Below are 18647 nucleotides of genomic sequence, written 5' to 3'. Positions count from 1 at the left end.
AGGCCTGGACCGGACATACTTCAAAGCTCTCTATTTATAAATATATGCACTGTTGATTAGTAAACAGATTATAAAATTAAAACTAATGGCATCTATTTGTGGAGTGCCAGGAGAAAAATCTGTTTTAAACCACACGTTAGAATTTTTCACAATTATCTTCAAAAAAGTCTTCCAATTTGGGTAACGTCACGAGAAGAGGAAGGGGGTTACCACTTAACATCATATCACAGTTCAATTTAAAAGATAAAGAGAGAATAATAATTGTAATGATAAAACTGAATATCCATGAAATAGGAAAGAAATGCTAGAAATATCACAGTTACATCAGCGTCCAGGTTGCCTGATGAACCATGCCGAGCGCTCAGGTTAATGACGATATATTCTGTTACAGGTAATGGGCCGAGGAAGTATCGCCGTGTCAGGGTCAGTCAGTGGGAACAACGCTAAAGCATTCTCATTCCAAGTTCCACTCAATTCGAAGATGGCGCCTAACGCTAGGATTGTTGCGTACTACGTCAGAACCGACGGAGAAATCGTCACAGACAGCATTAGTTTTGATGTGTCTGGAACCTTCGAAAACGAGGTAAATATTGATAGTGAACTTCTCTTAGAACTGTTCTAAAACAATTACCTTCTAATATAATTATTTGTTTAAATACCTACATTTCTATTAGGTAATATTATTTTGCAGCCAGTTTCATTTTTTTCGGCTGTATAACACTTAATTTTATGCATATATCAGTTTACTGCACCATAAGTCACCACTAGTTACGTATATAGGGATTGGATTTCGTTTTTATGTTCACCATGCTTGTATGGAGCAATTCCTCTAAGAATATATTCAATATGGGGCGCTAACGGTTAGCGCCCCATAGAATATATTCTTAGAGGAATTGCTCCATACAAGCATGGTTAACATAAAAACGAAATCCAATCCCTATATTTACACTCACACGACTTTTTATTTATATTTTATGCAATAAAATCGTCATTTGAAAGTGACGTAATTATTCAATAAAAGTCGGTCAAAAGTGGGAGGAGCTTTCTCAATTGAACAGCGAATGATGACGCTTCACGTAAGGTAGAATTATTCATCCGCGACGACAAAAAAAGTTCAATATTTTAGTGTAAAATAAACATGACAACAAAGTAAATTTCAGAGACAATTTTATTTAATCAGATCAGAACTTTAAATATATACTCAATTTTGCTAAAAGTAAATATTTAGCGTAATAACATAAAGAATTTGTACACGGCCACATGTGTGAACTCGGTGACCGTTATTGTGCAGCGAGGCGAAGCTGACGCACGCTTACACACTTGAGTTTGCCGAAGTTGTTAAAACACCGATTTTCAAGTAGCTCAATGTGTTTGAGATGTCGTCTGACTTGACGATATTACATCCTTGGGAGCCATGTGATTATATAATCTACGCTTAGATCCATATCGCCATCGATAGATGAAACAAATTCACTTGTGTTCGATGGATACAATGTATTTGTGGTGACGCGTAACTGTCAACACGTGGATTATTAGCGGTGCATGTTTTATAATACACATGATTAAATTCTCAAAGAACAAAGACAAGAGGATATGTTTATAACTGACCGATCGTAGGACGAACATAGGCACAGAGGTAATGTTTACATTTGACACCCATCATTTTTAACAAAAATGAAAGCACGTCCCCCCTGTCGGGATATTTTTCCGTTTCTTTATACAATTGTTAATTTAAAAATTGTTTGAATCATATATAAATATAAAACATGTATATATTGTTTACATTTTTCCAAAATTCTATGAAAAACAACAATATACACGTAATGTTGCGTCAAAATGTAAACAAAGTCATGTGTTTCTTTTAAAAAAAAGTAGTCCTTTTACGTTGCACAGAACATTTTCATACGCAAGTTCAAAGTTCAATGTTACCATGCAGTTATGGTAAACAAAATCGGCTAGTATTAGCGTATAGTGACCAAGTCTAGCAAGTGTAAATATATAAATATAAACCTCACGTAACCTTACACTATATAAAAACTATAAATCGCACTTGATATTACACAAATTACATATATAACAAGTATACATCGTACCTTCATTATACACTAGTTACGTATATAAATATAAACCTCACGTAACCTTACACTATATAAAAACTATAAATCGCACTTGATATTACACAAATTACATAAATAACTACAAGTATACATCGCACCTTCATTATACACTAGTTACGTATATAAATATAAACCTCACGTAACCTTACACTATATAAAAACTATAAATCGCACTTGATATTACACAAATTACATTTATAACAAGTATACATCGCACCTTCATTATACACTAGTTACGTATATAAATATAAACCTCACGTAACCTTACACTATATAAAAACTATAAATCGCACTTGATATTACACAAATTACATAAATAACTACAAGTATAAATCGTACCTTCATTATACACTAGTTACGTATATAAATATAAACCTCACGTAACCTTACACTATATAAAAACTATAAATCGCACTTGATATTACACAAATTACATAAATAACTACAAGTATAAATCGTACCTTCATTATACACTAGTTACGTATATAAATATAAACCTCACGTAACCTTACACTATATAAAAACTATAAATCGCACTTGGTATTACACAAATTACATAAATAACTACAAGTATAAATCGTACCTTCATTATACACTGGTTACGTACATAAATATTCACCGCACCTTTACCATACATTAATTGCATTTATAGCTATACCGCACTTCAATCCTACACTTATTAGGTACAAATATATTTATCTATATACCGCACCATTACCCTACACTAATTGCGGCTATAACTATACCGCACTTCAATCCTACATTTATTAGGTACAAATGTATATATCTATATACCGCACAATTACCCTACACTAATTGCGGTTATAACTATACCGCACTTCAATCCTACATTTATAAGGTACAAATGTATATACTATATACCGCACCATAACCCTACACTTATTGCGGCTATAACTATACCGCACTTCAATCCTACACGTATAAGGTACAAATGTATTTATCTATATACCGCACCATTACTCTACACTAATTGCGGTTATAACTATACCGCACTTCAATCTTACACTTATAAGGTACAAATGTATATATCTATATACCGCACCATTACCCTACACTAATTGCGGTTATAACTATACCGCACTTCAATCCTACATTTATTAGGTACAAATGTATATATCTATATACCGCACCATTACCCTACACTAATTGCGGTTATAACTATACCACACTTCAATCCTACATTTATTTGGTACAGATGTATATATCTATATACCGCACCATTGCCCTACACTAATTGCGGTTATAACTATACCGCACTTCAATCCTACATTTATTTTGTACAAATGTATATATCTATATACCGCACCATTACCCTACACTAATTGCGTTTATAACTATATCGCACTTCAATCCTACATTTATTTGGTACAAATGCATATATCAATATACCGCACCATTACCCTACACTAATTGCGGTTATAACTATACCACACTTCAATTATACATTTATTTGGTATAGATGTATATATCTATATACCGCACCATTACCCTACACTAATTGCGGTTATAACTATACCGCACTTCAATCCTACATTTATTAGGTACAAATGTATATATCTATATACCGCACCATTACCATACACTGATTGCGTTTATAACTATATATTTACATATGCCCCTATATAGTCAACGGGAGGGGAGTTGCGTTCAAATTAGCGTAAACGCAATGACGTATGAATACAAACGCAGTGCAGGTTCGGACTACTTCTAGTTCACGCTTCGATAAGATTTTGCGTCATAAGTTGACGGATTTTAAAATAACAATAAAGGGTTTTTATTAGATCCAATTAAATATGTATTTGACATCAAAACAAAACATGTGTTCAAGCATTGTAACGGTAATAAAATACAAAATGAATCGCTGGTCGGGACTACAACTGGGGGGCTTTCCTCAGGAATGTTCGGGGAATCCCATAGTTACGTCAGATGTACGTGTGTACGGTCACTCATCTCACCTAAATATACAGAACATCTGATTGTCAGTGAACAATTCTGGAAGCGTCTAAGCGAACAATAGGTTAACAGATCATATACAGGTTTCCAGAAAAAAACCCATTACAGGTAGCCTATCCGAAACAGTATCAACAGCTTAAATGGCCCCGTCTTGGCATTCAAAATAGGCCTACACACACGCAAACACTTGTCTATACTCCGTACAATAAAATAAAAGTCATGACATCAAAAGGCTATATCACATTCACTTTCCTCGGTTGAAAATCAAATATGGCGGCTCGCTCCACTTCGGACCGCATCACTACCCTGACAACGATACATACCGGTAGTCGTTCCGCCTTGGCTATCTCAATTTTTATTCGAAATGGACATTATTGATATATTATCAACTTTGAAAAAAATATATGTTGAAAATAATTGAAAAGTGTCATTGTTGTATTTCAAACCAAACTGCAGCTATAACTTTCAACAATCGGAACTATATCTTCGGTCATCCTGACTACCGTAGTTACCCAACTTAGCAACCATCACCGTTTTAAATTTTACGTAAAAGTAGATTTATTTATGTAAATATATAGATTGAACAGTGTTTTGATTGCGTTAAAGGTGGTATGAACGCAATGGGATACAGACATATTCTACATGTAGCGCTAACGCGCTACATGATTTGTATGTAATAAGTGTAGGATTGAAGTGCGATATAGAGATTGAACAGAGTTTTGATTGCGTTCATACCACCTTTAACGCAATCAAAACACTGTTCAATCTCTATATCGCACTTCAATCCTACACTTATTACATACAAATGTATTTAACTATACACTTCTCCTTATATTAATCGTGCACTGATTACTTACATAAATATACACCGCACCTTAATTATACATAAGCCGTGTCTATTATTAGGTATCCATCCAGTTTGACAAATCCAAAGCTCAGCCTGGTGAAGGAATCAATGTTGATGTCTCGGCTGACCCGAACTCTATCGTGAATCTGCTAGCTGTCGATCAGAGTGTACTTCTCCTGAAGAGCGGAAATGACATCACCCCAGCCGAGGTAAACTTTAGAGAGTACTCACCACTTTAAGAAGCCATATAGAGGACACTCTATATAGTTAAGAGAGTACACATAATTCAGAACTCATACTCACCTCGGGATCATCATAAAGTGTTGTGTTGTTTTTTTATTCAACTTTTTGTTGTTACATTTATCAACATATGGTCGTGATTTTTCCCCAACTTTATACATAAGCAGCCACTTTACACATACGCTGAATCCTAGATCCAATTTTTATTAACCCAGTTTTTACATATATTGATTTTCATAATAGCAACTTTTAAAGAGGTCTTTTATATATTGTCAATAATAAAATACCATAAAAATTACTTATCGTAAAGTTAAGAGAGTACAAAATGCATACGCCTATTCAGGACGGTAATTGATGATGATTCACATCGTGTGAAAAAATGATTTTGTCATAATACTAAATTTAGAAACATTTGTAGGTAACTGCTGAACTGAAGACGTATGACACTATTGTCCACAACGATAATGGCCCTGTGTTCTTTGGGGGAGGATTTGGAGGCGGTATAGCACCTGCTGTAGGCAGGAGGAAGCGCATGGTGTGGTGGCCCTACACAACATATTATGGTGGATCAGACGCCAAACAGATTTTCGAGGTGCGTAAATTCTTTAATGTTATATTAAAACAAAACCTTATCTTTTAACCCCAACACTGTTTTGTCATCATTGAAAATTTCTGCTATTAATCATTATATATCAGAGTGTTATCTTCCCTGCGAGAATATAGTCATTTTGTCGTCATTATTTCATAAGCGAAAGTTGCATTGAAAATGTGACGTGTCACTGGCAGTATGATGTCGTAACAATCACTACCTATCCACCTATCCGCAAGGGCAGATAACTCTATGATAGGCAAAGATGGAATACTGGAATCTCCTATACAAAGCTATCTCAGTCAAATAATACATGCTGTCCATTTAAATTATTATGAAATAATTCTCGGTATCATTAGTATGAAAAGTACTTATAATGGTATTTAGAGTCCACGAATACCTGTACTCACAAGCATAGCTATAGCAGACTACGACAGCAACAGTCACCTATTGTCACAAATCACCTCATGGACAACAACACCAGCATATAGCTAATGTCGGTTACGAGTCACCTCATGCACACGGACACAAGCAGACAGCTAATGTCGGTTACGAGAACAACAGTCATGTATTGTAACAAATCACCTCCAGAACACAGACACCAGCATATAGCTAATGTCGGTTTCGAGAACAACAGTCACACATTGTCACAAATCACCTCATGGATAACAACACCAGCATATAGCTAATGTCGGTTACAAGAACAACAGTCACACATTGTCACAAATCACCTCATGGACAACGACACCAGCATATAGCTAATGTCGGTTACAAGAACAACAGTCACACATTGTCACAAATCACCTCATGGACAACAACACCAGCATATAGCTAATGTCGGTTACAAGAACAACAGTCACACATTGTCACAAATCACCTCATGGACAACAACACCAGCAGATAGCTAAAGTAGCTAAAGTCCATTACGAGAACAACAGTCATGTATTGTCACAAATCACCTCATGGACACAGACACCAGCATATAGCTATAGTCGGTTACGAGAACAACAGTCATGTATTGTCACAAATCACCTCATGGACAACGACACCAGCATATAGCTTAAGTCGGTTACGAGAACAACAGTTACACATTGGCACAAATCACCTCCTAAACACAGACACCAGCATATAGCTAATGTCGATTACGAGAACAGTAGTCATGTATTGTTACAAATCACCTCATAGACAACGACACCAGCATGTAGCTAATGTCGATTACGAGAACAACAGTCACACATTGTCACAAATCACCTCATGGACAACGACACCAGCATATATCTAATGTCAATTACGAGAACAACAGTCACACATTGTCACAAATCACCTCATGGACAACGACACCAGCATATAGCTAATGTCGGTTACGAGAACAACAGTCAGATATTGTCACAAATCACCTTCAAAACACATTCACTAGCATAACCATTGTATGAGAGCATGTACTGCTGTATATCGCCTCCTAAACGAGTTAAAGGTCAAGCTCGTGGAAAACTCAACATTTTTAAGTTTTATTGAAAAGAACACTAAATCACAGATTCCATATTTCAGCAATCCACTTAATAAACACTTTCATATTTTTTCTATGCAATTTTGTCTAACAATAAAGGCATTTAGGTATAAAATCCTTTAGAAGAGAATTTATTTATATATAAGTTTCTTATATATATATTTCAGAATGCTGGAGTCAACATTATAACTGATGCATTGGTCTACCACCATGTGGAGCCAATGCTCTGTAAGTATAACTCTTTCAAGTGGATGATACCCACTTTAAACATATAAAGATACGTCAATGATATCATTTGACAACGTACCGCGTATTATCAGAAAAAGAAACTAAAATTACCCACCAAAATAAGGAGAATTAAGGTTGCAGACCTGCACTTTGTGTTCCGTATGAAACTTATTTATTTATATTTGTGGTACAAGTATGATTACTTTCTGAAAACCATTCTCTTGTGGCGAAGATCCTCATTTCTCCTCCGGGTTTCTCGGTGGCCTTGGAGGATTCAACGGTATCCATGCCATGGCTGCCGGTTCTGCATTAGCTGGCGCAGCTCTTCAACCTCAACACCAAGTACCACACGTAGATAACCAAGGATCTGTAGATCTTAAAGAACCTGCCCGTGTTCGCCTTGTTTTCCCAGAAACATGGCTGTGGACCAATTCAACTGTCGGGTAGATGCTTTATATATGTGTATATAGATGAACCATACACATTTACATTCAGCATAGTATTTCCTTTCAGCACACTTTCTTCCATTGCACGCTGCTTCATAAGTATCCCGGACTAGTTCCCGACACCCTACTCCGAACACATGAAAGAACCATTGATCTTCAATACGGCGTTAATCTTCTTTATGCGGAAATAGCTTTCAAGATGTCGTTATGAATAAGATGTATTGCATTGACGATTGAAATGTATTTTGACTAAACCATATACTCAATTGACAAAGAGGAATAGGGGATAAACTGATTGTGTTAACAATATATAACATAATTACCGGTCGTTTATCATGTCTGAAATTCCCAGTTCAGCCACTAAGAGTGCTTGTTTGATTTGGGGAATAAACGGATTAGAAGCCTTTACTGATGCCGCAGAATTGGCATGCAAACATGATATTTAAGATACTTCCTAGTATGTATTAATACACTTAATTAAATCTCCAGGAGACAGCCGTTTTAGGCTCGTGTATAAAAGAACATGCGGTTTGAAGGAATATATCTCTCGAGTATCATTTTATATTATGCTGTTATCTGCCGAAACATACGCTTGATATATATTAAGAAATTATCTGACCGTAACAAACGAAAGTAAAATAGATCTGTACAGTGTAACCAAAAAACCATCGGACGCTCGCCTTTAAAGAGTATGAGTACCACAAATAGTAATTTTCATTATGAAATGGTATTAAGGGATATAAGTAAATAGATTTGTTTTGTTTTTAGCGATCTGTTGTTTCACGAACACTTCAGATACATCTTCTTTTTGTTTTTGTATTTCTTATTGTGTTGAGCTTTTTGTACAAAATTGTTAGAGTGGCCATGGCGTGGATTCATATCTCAAACAACGCTGATCAGAATGTAGGTGCTCTACCCTCATTTCTATCTTAGTCAATGTGGTCGGGATAGTATCTTTATGTTTAGATCCCCCAATGCCGGTTCCTGGGATGATGATGCCACATGGACCTATGCCACCGATGATGGCACCCGACATGGGCACCCAACCTGGTGTCATGCAGCCGATGGCGCCTGGTTCAGGCAATTCTGCCTCTGCTCTTAAGGAGGTGGAAACCATTCGCTCCGATTTTCCAGAAACTTGGTTATGGCTCAACAGCACCATATTCTCAATTGACAAAGAGAAATGGGGATAAATAATTGCGATAACAATATATCTCATATTTACGAGACATTTTTTAAGTCTAAAATTCCCTGTTAAGCCATAAAAGATGCTTGATAAATTTCGAAGATTACACGATGACTGATGGCGCCATCGGACCTGGGTATACCGTAGAGAGTATATTGGCATGAAAACAGGAGGAAGAACAGGCTCGTGTAAAAACACGTGGTTTTGAAGCAATATATCTGTCGAATATCGTTTTATTTCATGTAGTTAGCTGCCGCAACAAACGTGTGTTTTATATTTAGAAATAGCTGACCCTCGCAATGTTTGACGTTATATCATTATCAGTTTAAACTAATCGGACTCTCGCCTTTAAAGAGAATAAATAACACTGTAGTATTTTTCATTATGATATGATGTTAAGGAATACATTCGAATAATAAAATACTTTAGAATTTTCAGCGATCTGTTGTCGGATGCAGACTTCAGTTACATCGTCATTTTGTTCTTGCATTTCTTCTTGTAGTTACGCATTTTGTACAGGATTGTGAGAGTGTCGATAGTGTATTAATATTTCAAACAACGCGGATCAGAATATAAATGCTTTACCTTCATTTTCATCTTAACCAATGTGGCCGGAACTGTAACTTATTTTTTAGATCCCCCAATGATGATGCCGGCGGTTGATGCGATGATGCCGGTTCCCGGGATGGTGCCAAATGGACCTATGCCACCGATGATGGCCACCATGGGCCCTCAACCTGGTGCCATACAGCCGATGGCGCCTGGTTCAGGCAATTCTGTTTCTGCTCTTAAAGAAGTGGAAACAATTCGCTCCGATTTTCCAGAAACTTGGTTATGGCTCAACAGCACCGTTGGGTAAACATCAGAAGTTGCAATCTTAACATGTTTTTTTTTCTGCCTGCTTCTATCTTTATATATGCTCTCTCGCTCTTTCTCTCTCTCTCTCTCTCTCTCTCTCTCTCTCACTGCTGCTTACGTTAAAATAGTATAAAGTCCTCGACGTTTGATGGGATCCGCTCCTCACACTAGATGATATGTACATGAACTCGATTCTGTAAGGAATGACATAGCGTATTCCGAATGGTTTCCGATTAGGTTTCAATGAATTCCCATTTCTGCGTTGTCATTTAAAAATATTTGTTTCAGGTGTTTGGTTTTACTTGCCTTCGATTACGACTCTTAGCATAAATGCTAAGGTCGAAGCAACTGCGTTATAAAAAATAAGGTTTTTGATATCAGTTGCACAATGTTTTTAGACCCTAGTATGGCCTTCGGTCCTGGTGGTGGCGGCGGTGGGATATTTCCAGAGATGGCCTTTGGTGGCACAGGCTCCGCTATTAATGCTGGGTTTGCATCATCAGCCTCTGGGTTAAACACTGGATCAGTCACAGGAAGTATGGGGACACCCTCGGCACTGAAAGAAGTGGAGACAATTCGCTCCGACTTCCCAGAGACTTGGTTATGGCTCAATCAGACCGTTGGGTAAACAAAATGAGTAGTTCTTTATATCGCAGTTATTGTTCTTCTTCCTTTGTAATTTATCAATACCCTTTTAGCAGCGAAGCAATCTTGCTACTTACAAACTGATCTTGAGAGGCATACATAATGGCCTTGCGGGATATTTCCTGTACAGTTGGCTTTTATTATATTATTGTTTACATTATTACTTATCTCCTACCCAACTTTAGAATAAATCCGCAGCACGCTCCTGTAGTCAATCAATACAGTGGAACTCACTTAATTCGCAACCGTTAGTATTGAAACATTAATTATTAATTTGAAATTAATGATAATCATAATCATAGTTATTTGTGTATTGAAATCTGGAATGATATTTCTCATTTTACAACCGGGTTCCATTGTATAGCATAAATGCTTTAGTGACCTTTGTGGTGAAAATCAGCATTTAATACCCCCGTTGCATAATACCATGGATTTGTCCTCCTTTCAAGAGTTTTCCGCGTGACAAATAAAACTGTAAATGAAGGGCTTTCGGCTAAAGAAGCGGTTTATTTAAGAATACACTCAGATGTTTTTGTTATATCCCCATAACATAAAAATACATGTACACACTGTATATTTAAATTGTTACAAACGGCGACGCAATTTTATCCTATTTTGGGCTGATAAATTAATTTGTAAGCCAATTACAATGCTTGTTACACGCAAATGGAATTATAATTGGTCATGCGTGTTTAAGACATCCAAATTTAATGAGTTTCTTGCACATAATAATGTTATAATTTAACACCACAATGGAATAAATATAAAAACTATAATCCCTATGATATCTTCATGCCATTATACGATATTATCTGCGTTATCTCAGCAGTGCCTATTGAAAGTTGGTTCCTTTTTTATTCTCGGCTGCTTAGTCAAATCCGATTATGATGCATCGAAATGTGTTGTATAGGAAATTGAATGATACATTTCATAGAAAACACCAATACAATCACTATGTATTTGAGGATCTTTTACCAGTTTCCAAAGTTAGAATGAGCTGACATTGCAAAGGGATAATGCCATGGAGATTTAACCAGCATCTAAGCTTAAGCATAGCAAGACTTTGGAGACAAGCTCTGGGTTCATTGCAATTCTCTATGCCGTCTTAAGCCACATTGTTTAAAGTTTCTGATAGGTGGAAAGCAGTATTGTGTCGCCTAAATTGGTTTGGATGATCGTTTATACTTTTCTGAACAGGGAATGACATTATCAGTGGAAAGTAACCAACACTTTCAAGGTATGCATCCAATCACAGCAGGTTTTAACACATTTGAATTTTGCCGTGATCGGCTTGTGCCACAATTCTTTCAAAATTGACTTACTCAGGGACCTGTTCCATTTCGGGCTTAATTCGCTCACACCTAAGCTGTTTATAGGACATACCATCTGGTTGGTCGATCAACCAACTCACTAACTCTATATAATAACCAAATAGTCCCATGTCCACCCTAGACCTGGAATAGGTCCCATTGGAATGTTTACGGCAGCTCCAGCTATAGGCGCCAGTGGTCTTATTGACCAGGATCAAGTCAATGAAATCTTGGATCGTCCTCTGTAGATTGTTATATTATTACTTATATTTCGTGGTGCACAGAGAAAATTCAAATCATTCAGATGTAAGGTAGCTATTTCATAGCGTTTCCCATGTGAAGTTTATTGCCGTATTTTGTTGAAGATCCAATGTCGTTACCCGGTATGGTTCCTGATTTTGAGTTCGCCGGTGCCGGTATGGTTAACGGTGCGACAGCTGGTGGTATGCCAGGACCGTCGGTGCTAAAAGAAGTGGAGAAAATACGCTCAAATTTCCCAGAAACGTGGCTCTGGCTGAATAGCACCGTCGGGTAATATTTTTTTTAGAAATAAAGACACCTTATACCATCTTAGTACTAAAGACCTACTAAACGAATTTAAAGGCCAGACCATTCTTTGCAACATTGCCTTTTCCTCGTGCTTTCCACTAAAACCTTACTTGCTCTCTCTTCGCTATCCTAATAAAAACTGTTGACTCTGCGCAAACATTTTTTTTCCTTTTCTTCCACTTTTTATATGCCAGACCTTTCTATAACTATAGATTGTATTTGGAGTAGTCTACGGGGTGAAAGTAGTGTGCCGACAGCTAGGCTCGAAACCCGCAACCCCAGACTTACTGGTCCACTGCTCTACCGACTGAGCTAAAGGGAAATTCCCCAAGTGCGAAGCTATAATACGATCGTATCCCAATGTACAAATAACACCTGCATCTGCCGATTCTCAAAAAGGGAAATTTACAACAACTATACATAATACTAAGGCTTTATCTGCTATTATTTAAGGACTTTGTCCGGATCTTGATCGGCTGTCCTCAGGGGTTTCCGGCATTTTGCAAATTTTACCGTTTAATGGTGTTTGAGTATAGCTTCGTTAGAAAGGTAATTTTAGCATGACTTTCGGTTGATAATGTTCTGTGCTTAATAATATTTTGGTTGGATTAGAATATATATTCTTGTGGCTGCATCAGTTTCTTTAAGCCTCTAGGTAGGATATACAAAATGTTTATTTGTTTAAAGACCCAATGTATTACCCTACGGCGATTCCTGGACTTGCGGGAGGTGGTTTTTTCTCAACTGTTGCCGCAATGATGCCACCCGGTGCGGGCTCTGGTGGTATGTCTGGATCGTCTGCGCTGAAGGAAGTGGATACAATTCGCTCTAATTTCCCGGAAACGTGGCTCTGGCTAAATCATACCGTCGGGTAACATATACTCACTCAGTACTGAGATAACATATTGCTAAAGAAATATACATTTTTATAAATATTTTCATTTTTCGTTCAAGATGGTCACTTCCTGCTTTGTAATGCTATGTGTTATACATGAATTGTCGCTTGGCTTGATGCTTGCTTTGTCCCATTCATCACATAACTATTTAAATAGAAATAAGGTGCAACTGTATATCATGTTTTTATGGTGATAACCAACAATCCATTCTGATTGAGTCTGCTTTAACCTCATCAATTCAAGAATACATGTCGTGAAAACGAAAATGTCCTTAGACTTTAAATAAGTAATAAACATCTCTCACTTCCATCATGATGTCAGTCCCGAAAACAAAACGAGAGAAAAGATGTTTAAAAAACAAAAGGAGGGCTTTGTAGTTAGGTGAAGAAGGCGGGATGTTTTTGTTAGAAGGTTCCGGAGTAAACCCAAAGAAAGTTTACGTGTGATAGCTGAGTGTTATTTTAAATTACTGCAAAATCTACCCGTTAGAATGACGACTGAAAGCGGCTTAAATAACAAACACTTTCAATAGATGTTCTCTTTATTGTGAAAATTGTTTTACAATGTTTTGGAAATAATGTAGAATGTATTTTGGCTTGCTTACCTGCTGAAGCAAGTGGGATCTGGAGTCAGGTAATAGTTGGTTAAGGTAATGGAGCACGTGTCTTTTTATCATTACTAATATTGCTTCATATTGTTGTGTTATTCAAAATTCAGGATTTCCCGAAGTCTAATGATCAAAAATGTACTTGGTGTAGGTATTTATGACAGTGTTTAAGTTGGGAAACACGGGAATGTGAAGATTTCAAAACGCTCAGTCGACCAAAATGTTCTGCTCGTAATGAGTTTCATTATTCTCAAAAAGCTCTTGTTACTTAAATCTATAATTTTTAGAATTGATTAGGAGACCTATATGTTTTGTTTGTTTTAAGACCCCACAATCCCCACTGCGTTACCTGGCTTTGCGGGAGGCGGTAGTTTTTCTGGAATGATGCCAGCCGGTGCCGGCATGGCTAACGGTGCGACCTCTGGTGGCATGTCTGGCTCGTCTGTGCTAAAGGAAGTGGAGATAATTCGCTCTAATTTCCCAGAAACGTGGCTCTGGCTAAATCATACTGTCGGGTAACACATACGCATTAAGTATTGATTAGATATATCGAGTATATATGGTTCAACCCTACTTTATTGAAAATGTTCATTTACTCATTTGGTTCATGTATGGTCCTGTTTCATGTGTATATTGTCGCTTGGCTTTGGCTATGCTGTTTACCATTCATCAATCAAGTCATCTGAATAAAATAGGAGGTTAAGCGTGCCAAATGAACAGCTTTCTTTCCCGTTCCGATGTGTTTACCGATAGCAGACGTAATTATCACTCATAAAGTGTTCATCTCCACGCCTTTTACAAAAAGTTCCTATGGATAAGAAATTAATCGTAATGATACAACATTCACGATTTTGAAATTACAATCATTTTGAAGGAACTATCATTCGCGATTTTGAAATGACAATCATTTTGTAGGAAATGTTTTCCTGTTTCCATATGATTGTTTTCAAAAAGGACAACTTCCGTTTGTTCTTTATATGGGAATCGCCATCGAATTCGCCACGTCGTTAAATTATTTGTTGGTTTGCACAATTTATTTCCAGTGTGTAATCTATCTTGATTTCATCATATCAAATATACAGGATTTTACAATCAAAGTGCATACCACAAAGGGAGTGATCATACATAAGGTTGTATTTGCTTGGAGAAATATGCCTTACACACGGAAGAAGAAAATTAGTTTCCCTTCTCTCTGTGAAATTCCGATAGCAATTGTTGAGATTTTGTGACATTTTATTCGTTTTTTCGTCCATATATGATTGTTGGTCTGTCTGAGAGAGTTCATTAGGATATAAGATCAATTATAGTTGACGAATTCGCCTTCATCGGTTGTTCTCGGATAATTCCGGCGTCCAGAAAATCCAACGTGTGATGAATGTGCTTCTCGGGAGTACGCATGTACATCTTCTAGTTGATAGGCTCCTAGTTGTCGGCAATATAATATTTGTACTGTGTATGTATTTTTGGTTTTGTATACCTATCCTTGAACTCTCAAGAGGAAATCTTAATGTTTTATTTGTTTAAAGATTATCCCACGTATTCTCCGGCACTTTACCCAGCATTACCTGGAGGTATGATGCCACCAAGTGCTGGTGGCATCTCTGGATCGTCTGCGCTAAAGGAAGTGGGGACAATTCGTTCAAATTTCCCAGAAACGTGGCTCTGGCTAAATCATACTGTCGGGTAAAATCTTAAAGATCTTAAGTATCCTCTTCAAAAGTGGTGGAGGTAAAAGCAGCGTTCACCTCTGGCGGTGTTGTATCCGGTTGTTTATTTGTTTACAGCTGTTGTCTCCTTGCTATCATAAAGACGACGTCAACCAAAAGAGTTATTAACTTGGATTAAATTTGGTTTGTTTTCAAAAGAAAATCATATTAGGAATTCTTTATGTTTGAGGAAAGGAAAAGAGTAATTTAAAATGTAAAATGAAAACAACTTACTCTCGGTACTTGGCTATGTCGACACTTTGTTCAAAATCGAGACTCAGAATTGGAGGGCACTTTATGAGCGAAATGAGTACGAATTTTATTTAAAATAAATCCAATTATTTTTTACTTCAAATAATGTACATGTAGATAATTAAACTATGGTCACATTTATATGTTTTAAAAAAATACAGTCAAATATCTGTGATTAAACAACCGACCGGAGGAAAACAATATTGAACAGTATACTAAATGTTGTTAACTTTGAACTTTTAAGCATCGTTTTGGTGAATTTAATTAAATTAAAATATCTGATTAAATGGTTAATATTTTATTTGCGTTTAACTTGTATGTGAATACCGCCGATTTATCACATTTCCTTTGAACTATGGGTTTTGCTGCAAATAGCTATACAAGACACACAGAGTGAGGTCTCACAAACATCACAAGATAACGCAGTAGTTGAAAGAAAACAGTTCTGAGATTTCCCCGACGTTGCTGGTAGAAAAATAAATGTCTATTGGCCTTAGACCTGAGGTGGTGCTTAGCACATCCCTACCTGCAAACTAGACACGTAATAAGGCTTAATACTACACGCATTCCAAATATATATGCTAAGAAGCCTATCCGTTTCTATCTATGCTAATAAAATTCCCAAGCATAATTTTATACTCAATAAATGATATATGTCTGTTGCTTTACTGCATACTATTGCTTTTGTTATGTATACCTTACATGTATGCTACTGTTACACTAGCCTTTACCCTGCACATTAAGCTTCGACTTTTTACCTGAAGCCCGGCACTGTCTTTTATGTTGACCCTAGAAATGGTTTGCTTATAAAGAATGTTTATATAAGATAAATAGTTATTGTTTTATGTTAATTGCGTTCTGTTAAATAAATGTTTTAACATAGATTCAACATTTTAATATGTTACTATGATTTCGACTTTAATCTGGTAATCACACTTCAAATGGATAAATTTTATACTTTAATGACATTTTAAAGCACACCTTTTTCGTCCTATGATACACTAGTGCATGATAAAGGAAATAATAAGTACGTCTTGAAGTAAACATGTGACCCTGATATGAACTCATGCTAAACTTGTGTTGACCTTTTGTAGAGCAAACGGTCACGTGAGCATTGCTGCTACAGTACCTGATACGATTACGTCATGGGTTGCTAGTGCCTTTGCAGTCAACCGACAAAGTGGCTTGGGGATTGCTCCGACCAGCGCAAAGGTGAGCTTCCATTAACACTTGAAGGAGTCTTTAGATAAACACTAAACATTCCGCTGTTTTCTGCTTCATTTATGAGTCAAAACAAAGGAAAATATTGTAGCAAATTTGAATTTTTATCATCTATGCAATTTTTCAAAAAGTAAAAATAAATTACCATACTTTAAATACGGCCATTCCGATACTCCAGAATTTAATTCTACAAAGGGAACGCATTGTAGCACATTTGACTTTTTATCATCTGTGCAATTCTTCAAAAAGTGAAAATTTAAATATGGTCATCCTCGATACATCAGGAGTTATTCCTACTATCTTAATATATACCACTGACCTGTGTAATACTAAAACTAAATCAGCTCATGACAAAAAACACTGACCAACCATATGCCTATAGAGACTTCCTTTAAATATTGCTATGAAGCAATGTCTCAATTCAAAATCAATATAAAGGTATCGTTATTTTATTGACCGATTTCATTTGATGTACTTTAAAGGGCCAAACTACCCAATCTCTTTTTATAAACATGAAGATTTTTAGTTTTGTTATGACATAGTCAACAGATAGTGAAACCAATTGAGCCCTTGCATGAAACGTGGCTTACTAGTTTAATTTATTTAATCAATTTTTACCAACGCTCGGGAGAGATCGACTTCGCCTGCTATATCAACGCGCTCGAAGAGTTCTTCTTTACCAACGCTCTGGAGATATAGACTTCGCCTGCTATATCAATGCGCTCGAAGAGTTCTTCTTTACCAACCCTCGGGAGAGATAGACTTCGCCTGCTATATCAACGCGCTCGAAGAGTTCTTCTTTACCAACCCTCTGGAGAGATAGACTTCGCCTGCTATATCAACGCGCTCGAAGAGTTCTTCTTTACCAATTCTCTGGAGAGATAGACTTCGCCTGATATATCAACGCGCTCGTAGAGTTCTCCTTTACCAACCCTCGGGAGAGATCGACTTTGTCATCTATATCACGCGCTCGAAGAGTTCTTATTTACCAACCATTTGAAGATATTTGCTTTATCAGCTATGTTCAAAGCATTGATATACCTTCTGTGTTTCTAGGTAGAAGCGTTCAGACCATTCTTTGTCAGTCTAACACTACCGTACTCTGTCGTGCGGGGAGAACAACTCGTCCTTCAGGCCAACGTCTTCAACTATATGACCATAGATATGGATGTACGTATAGCTTTCCTACAAATATCATGTTCACCTTCAAGAATCCAAAAGAATTGTAAATAAAAACTGAGGTAAATGTACGTTTAGATTTCTCATCCTTATAATAGTTTCATTTTCATGTTTCATTTAACAGGTGGTAGTGACATTAGAAAAGAGCGATGATTTGGTCAATGTCGTGTTTGATACAAACGGCGCCGAGTCCTATGTGTCGCAGACAACAACGAAGACCGTGCACGTAAGTTGTGTTTTAACTGAACATAATATTGTATTGCACGAAAGAGGATAAGATAAAGTTATAC

The 18647-nt window shown here is 36.7% G+C and overlaps 1 protein-coding gene across 6 annotated transcripts in view; it reads left to right on the top strand.

Moving 5' to 3' along the window:
* LOC138328103 (CD109 antigen-like) overlaps window positions 1-18647 on the top strand; it is a 39197-nt gene that overhangs the window by 10485 nt on the left and 10065 nt on the right. Inside the window, exons 15-22 of one of the 6 annotated variants that reach the window (XM_069274730.1) lie at window positions 392-583; window positions 4998-5147; window positions 5597-5770; window positions 7442-7502; window positions 15526-15682; window positions 17052-17169; window positions 18235-18348; window positions 18482-18583. In XM_069274730.1, the coding sequence (XP_069130831.1) occupies window positions 392-583; window positions 4998-5147; window positions 5597-5770; window positions 7442-7502; window positions 15526-15682; window positions 17052-17169; window positions 18235-18348; window positions 18482-18583 (1068 nt within the window). Of the gene's footprint in view, window positions 1-391; window positions 584-4997; window positions 5148-5596; window positions 5771-7441; window positions 7503-7734; window positions 7946-9769; window positions 9990-10390; window positions 10617-12312; window positions 12479-13183; window positions 13368-15525; window positions 15683-17051; window positions 17170-18234; window positions 18349-18481; window positions 18584-18647 lie in introns of all 6 variants that reach the window. The other 5 variants (XM_069274728.1, XM_069274729.1, XM_069274725.1 and 2 more) reach the window with 5 other exon arrangements.

This window comes from Argopecten irradians, chromosome 7 (genome assembly GCF_041381155.1).
Source record: "Argopecten irradians isolate NY chromosome 7, Ai_NY, whole genome shotgun sequence".
In the NCBI taxonomy this organism is placed as follows: Eukaryota; Metazoa; Mollusca; class Bivalvia; order Pectinida; family Pectinidae; genus Argopecten; species Argopecten irradians.
The sequence above is the reverse complement of the archived record's forward strand: the minus strand, read 5'-3'. Positions and strand labels throughout refer to the sequence as shown.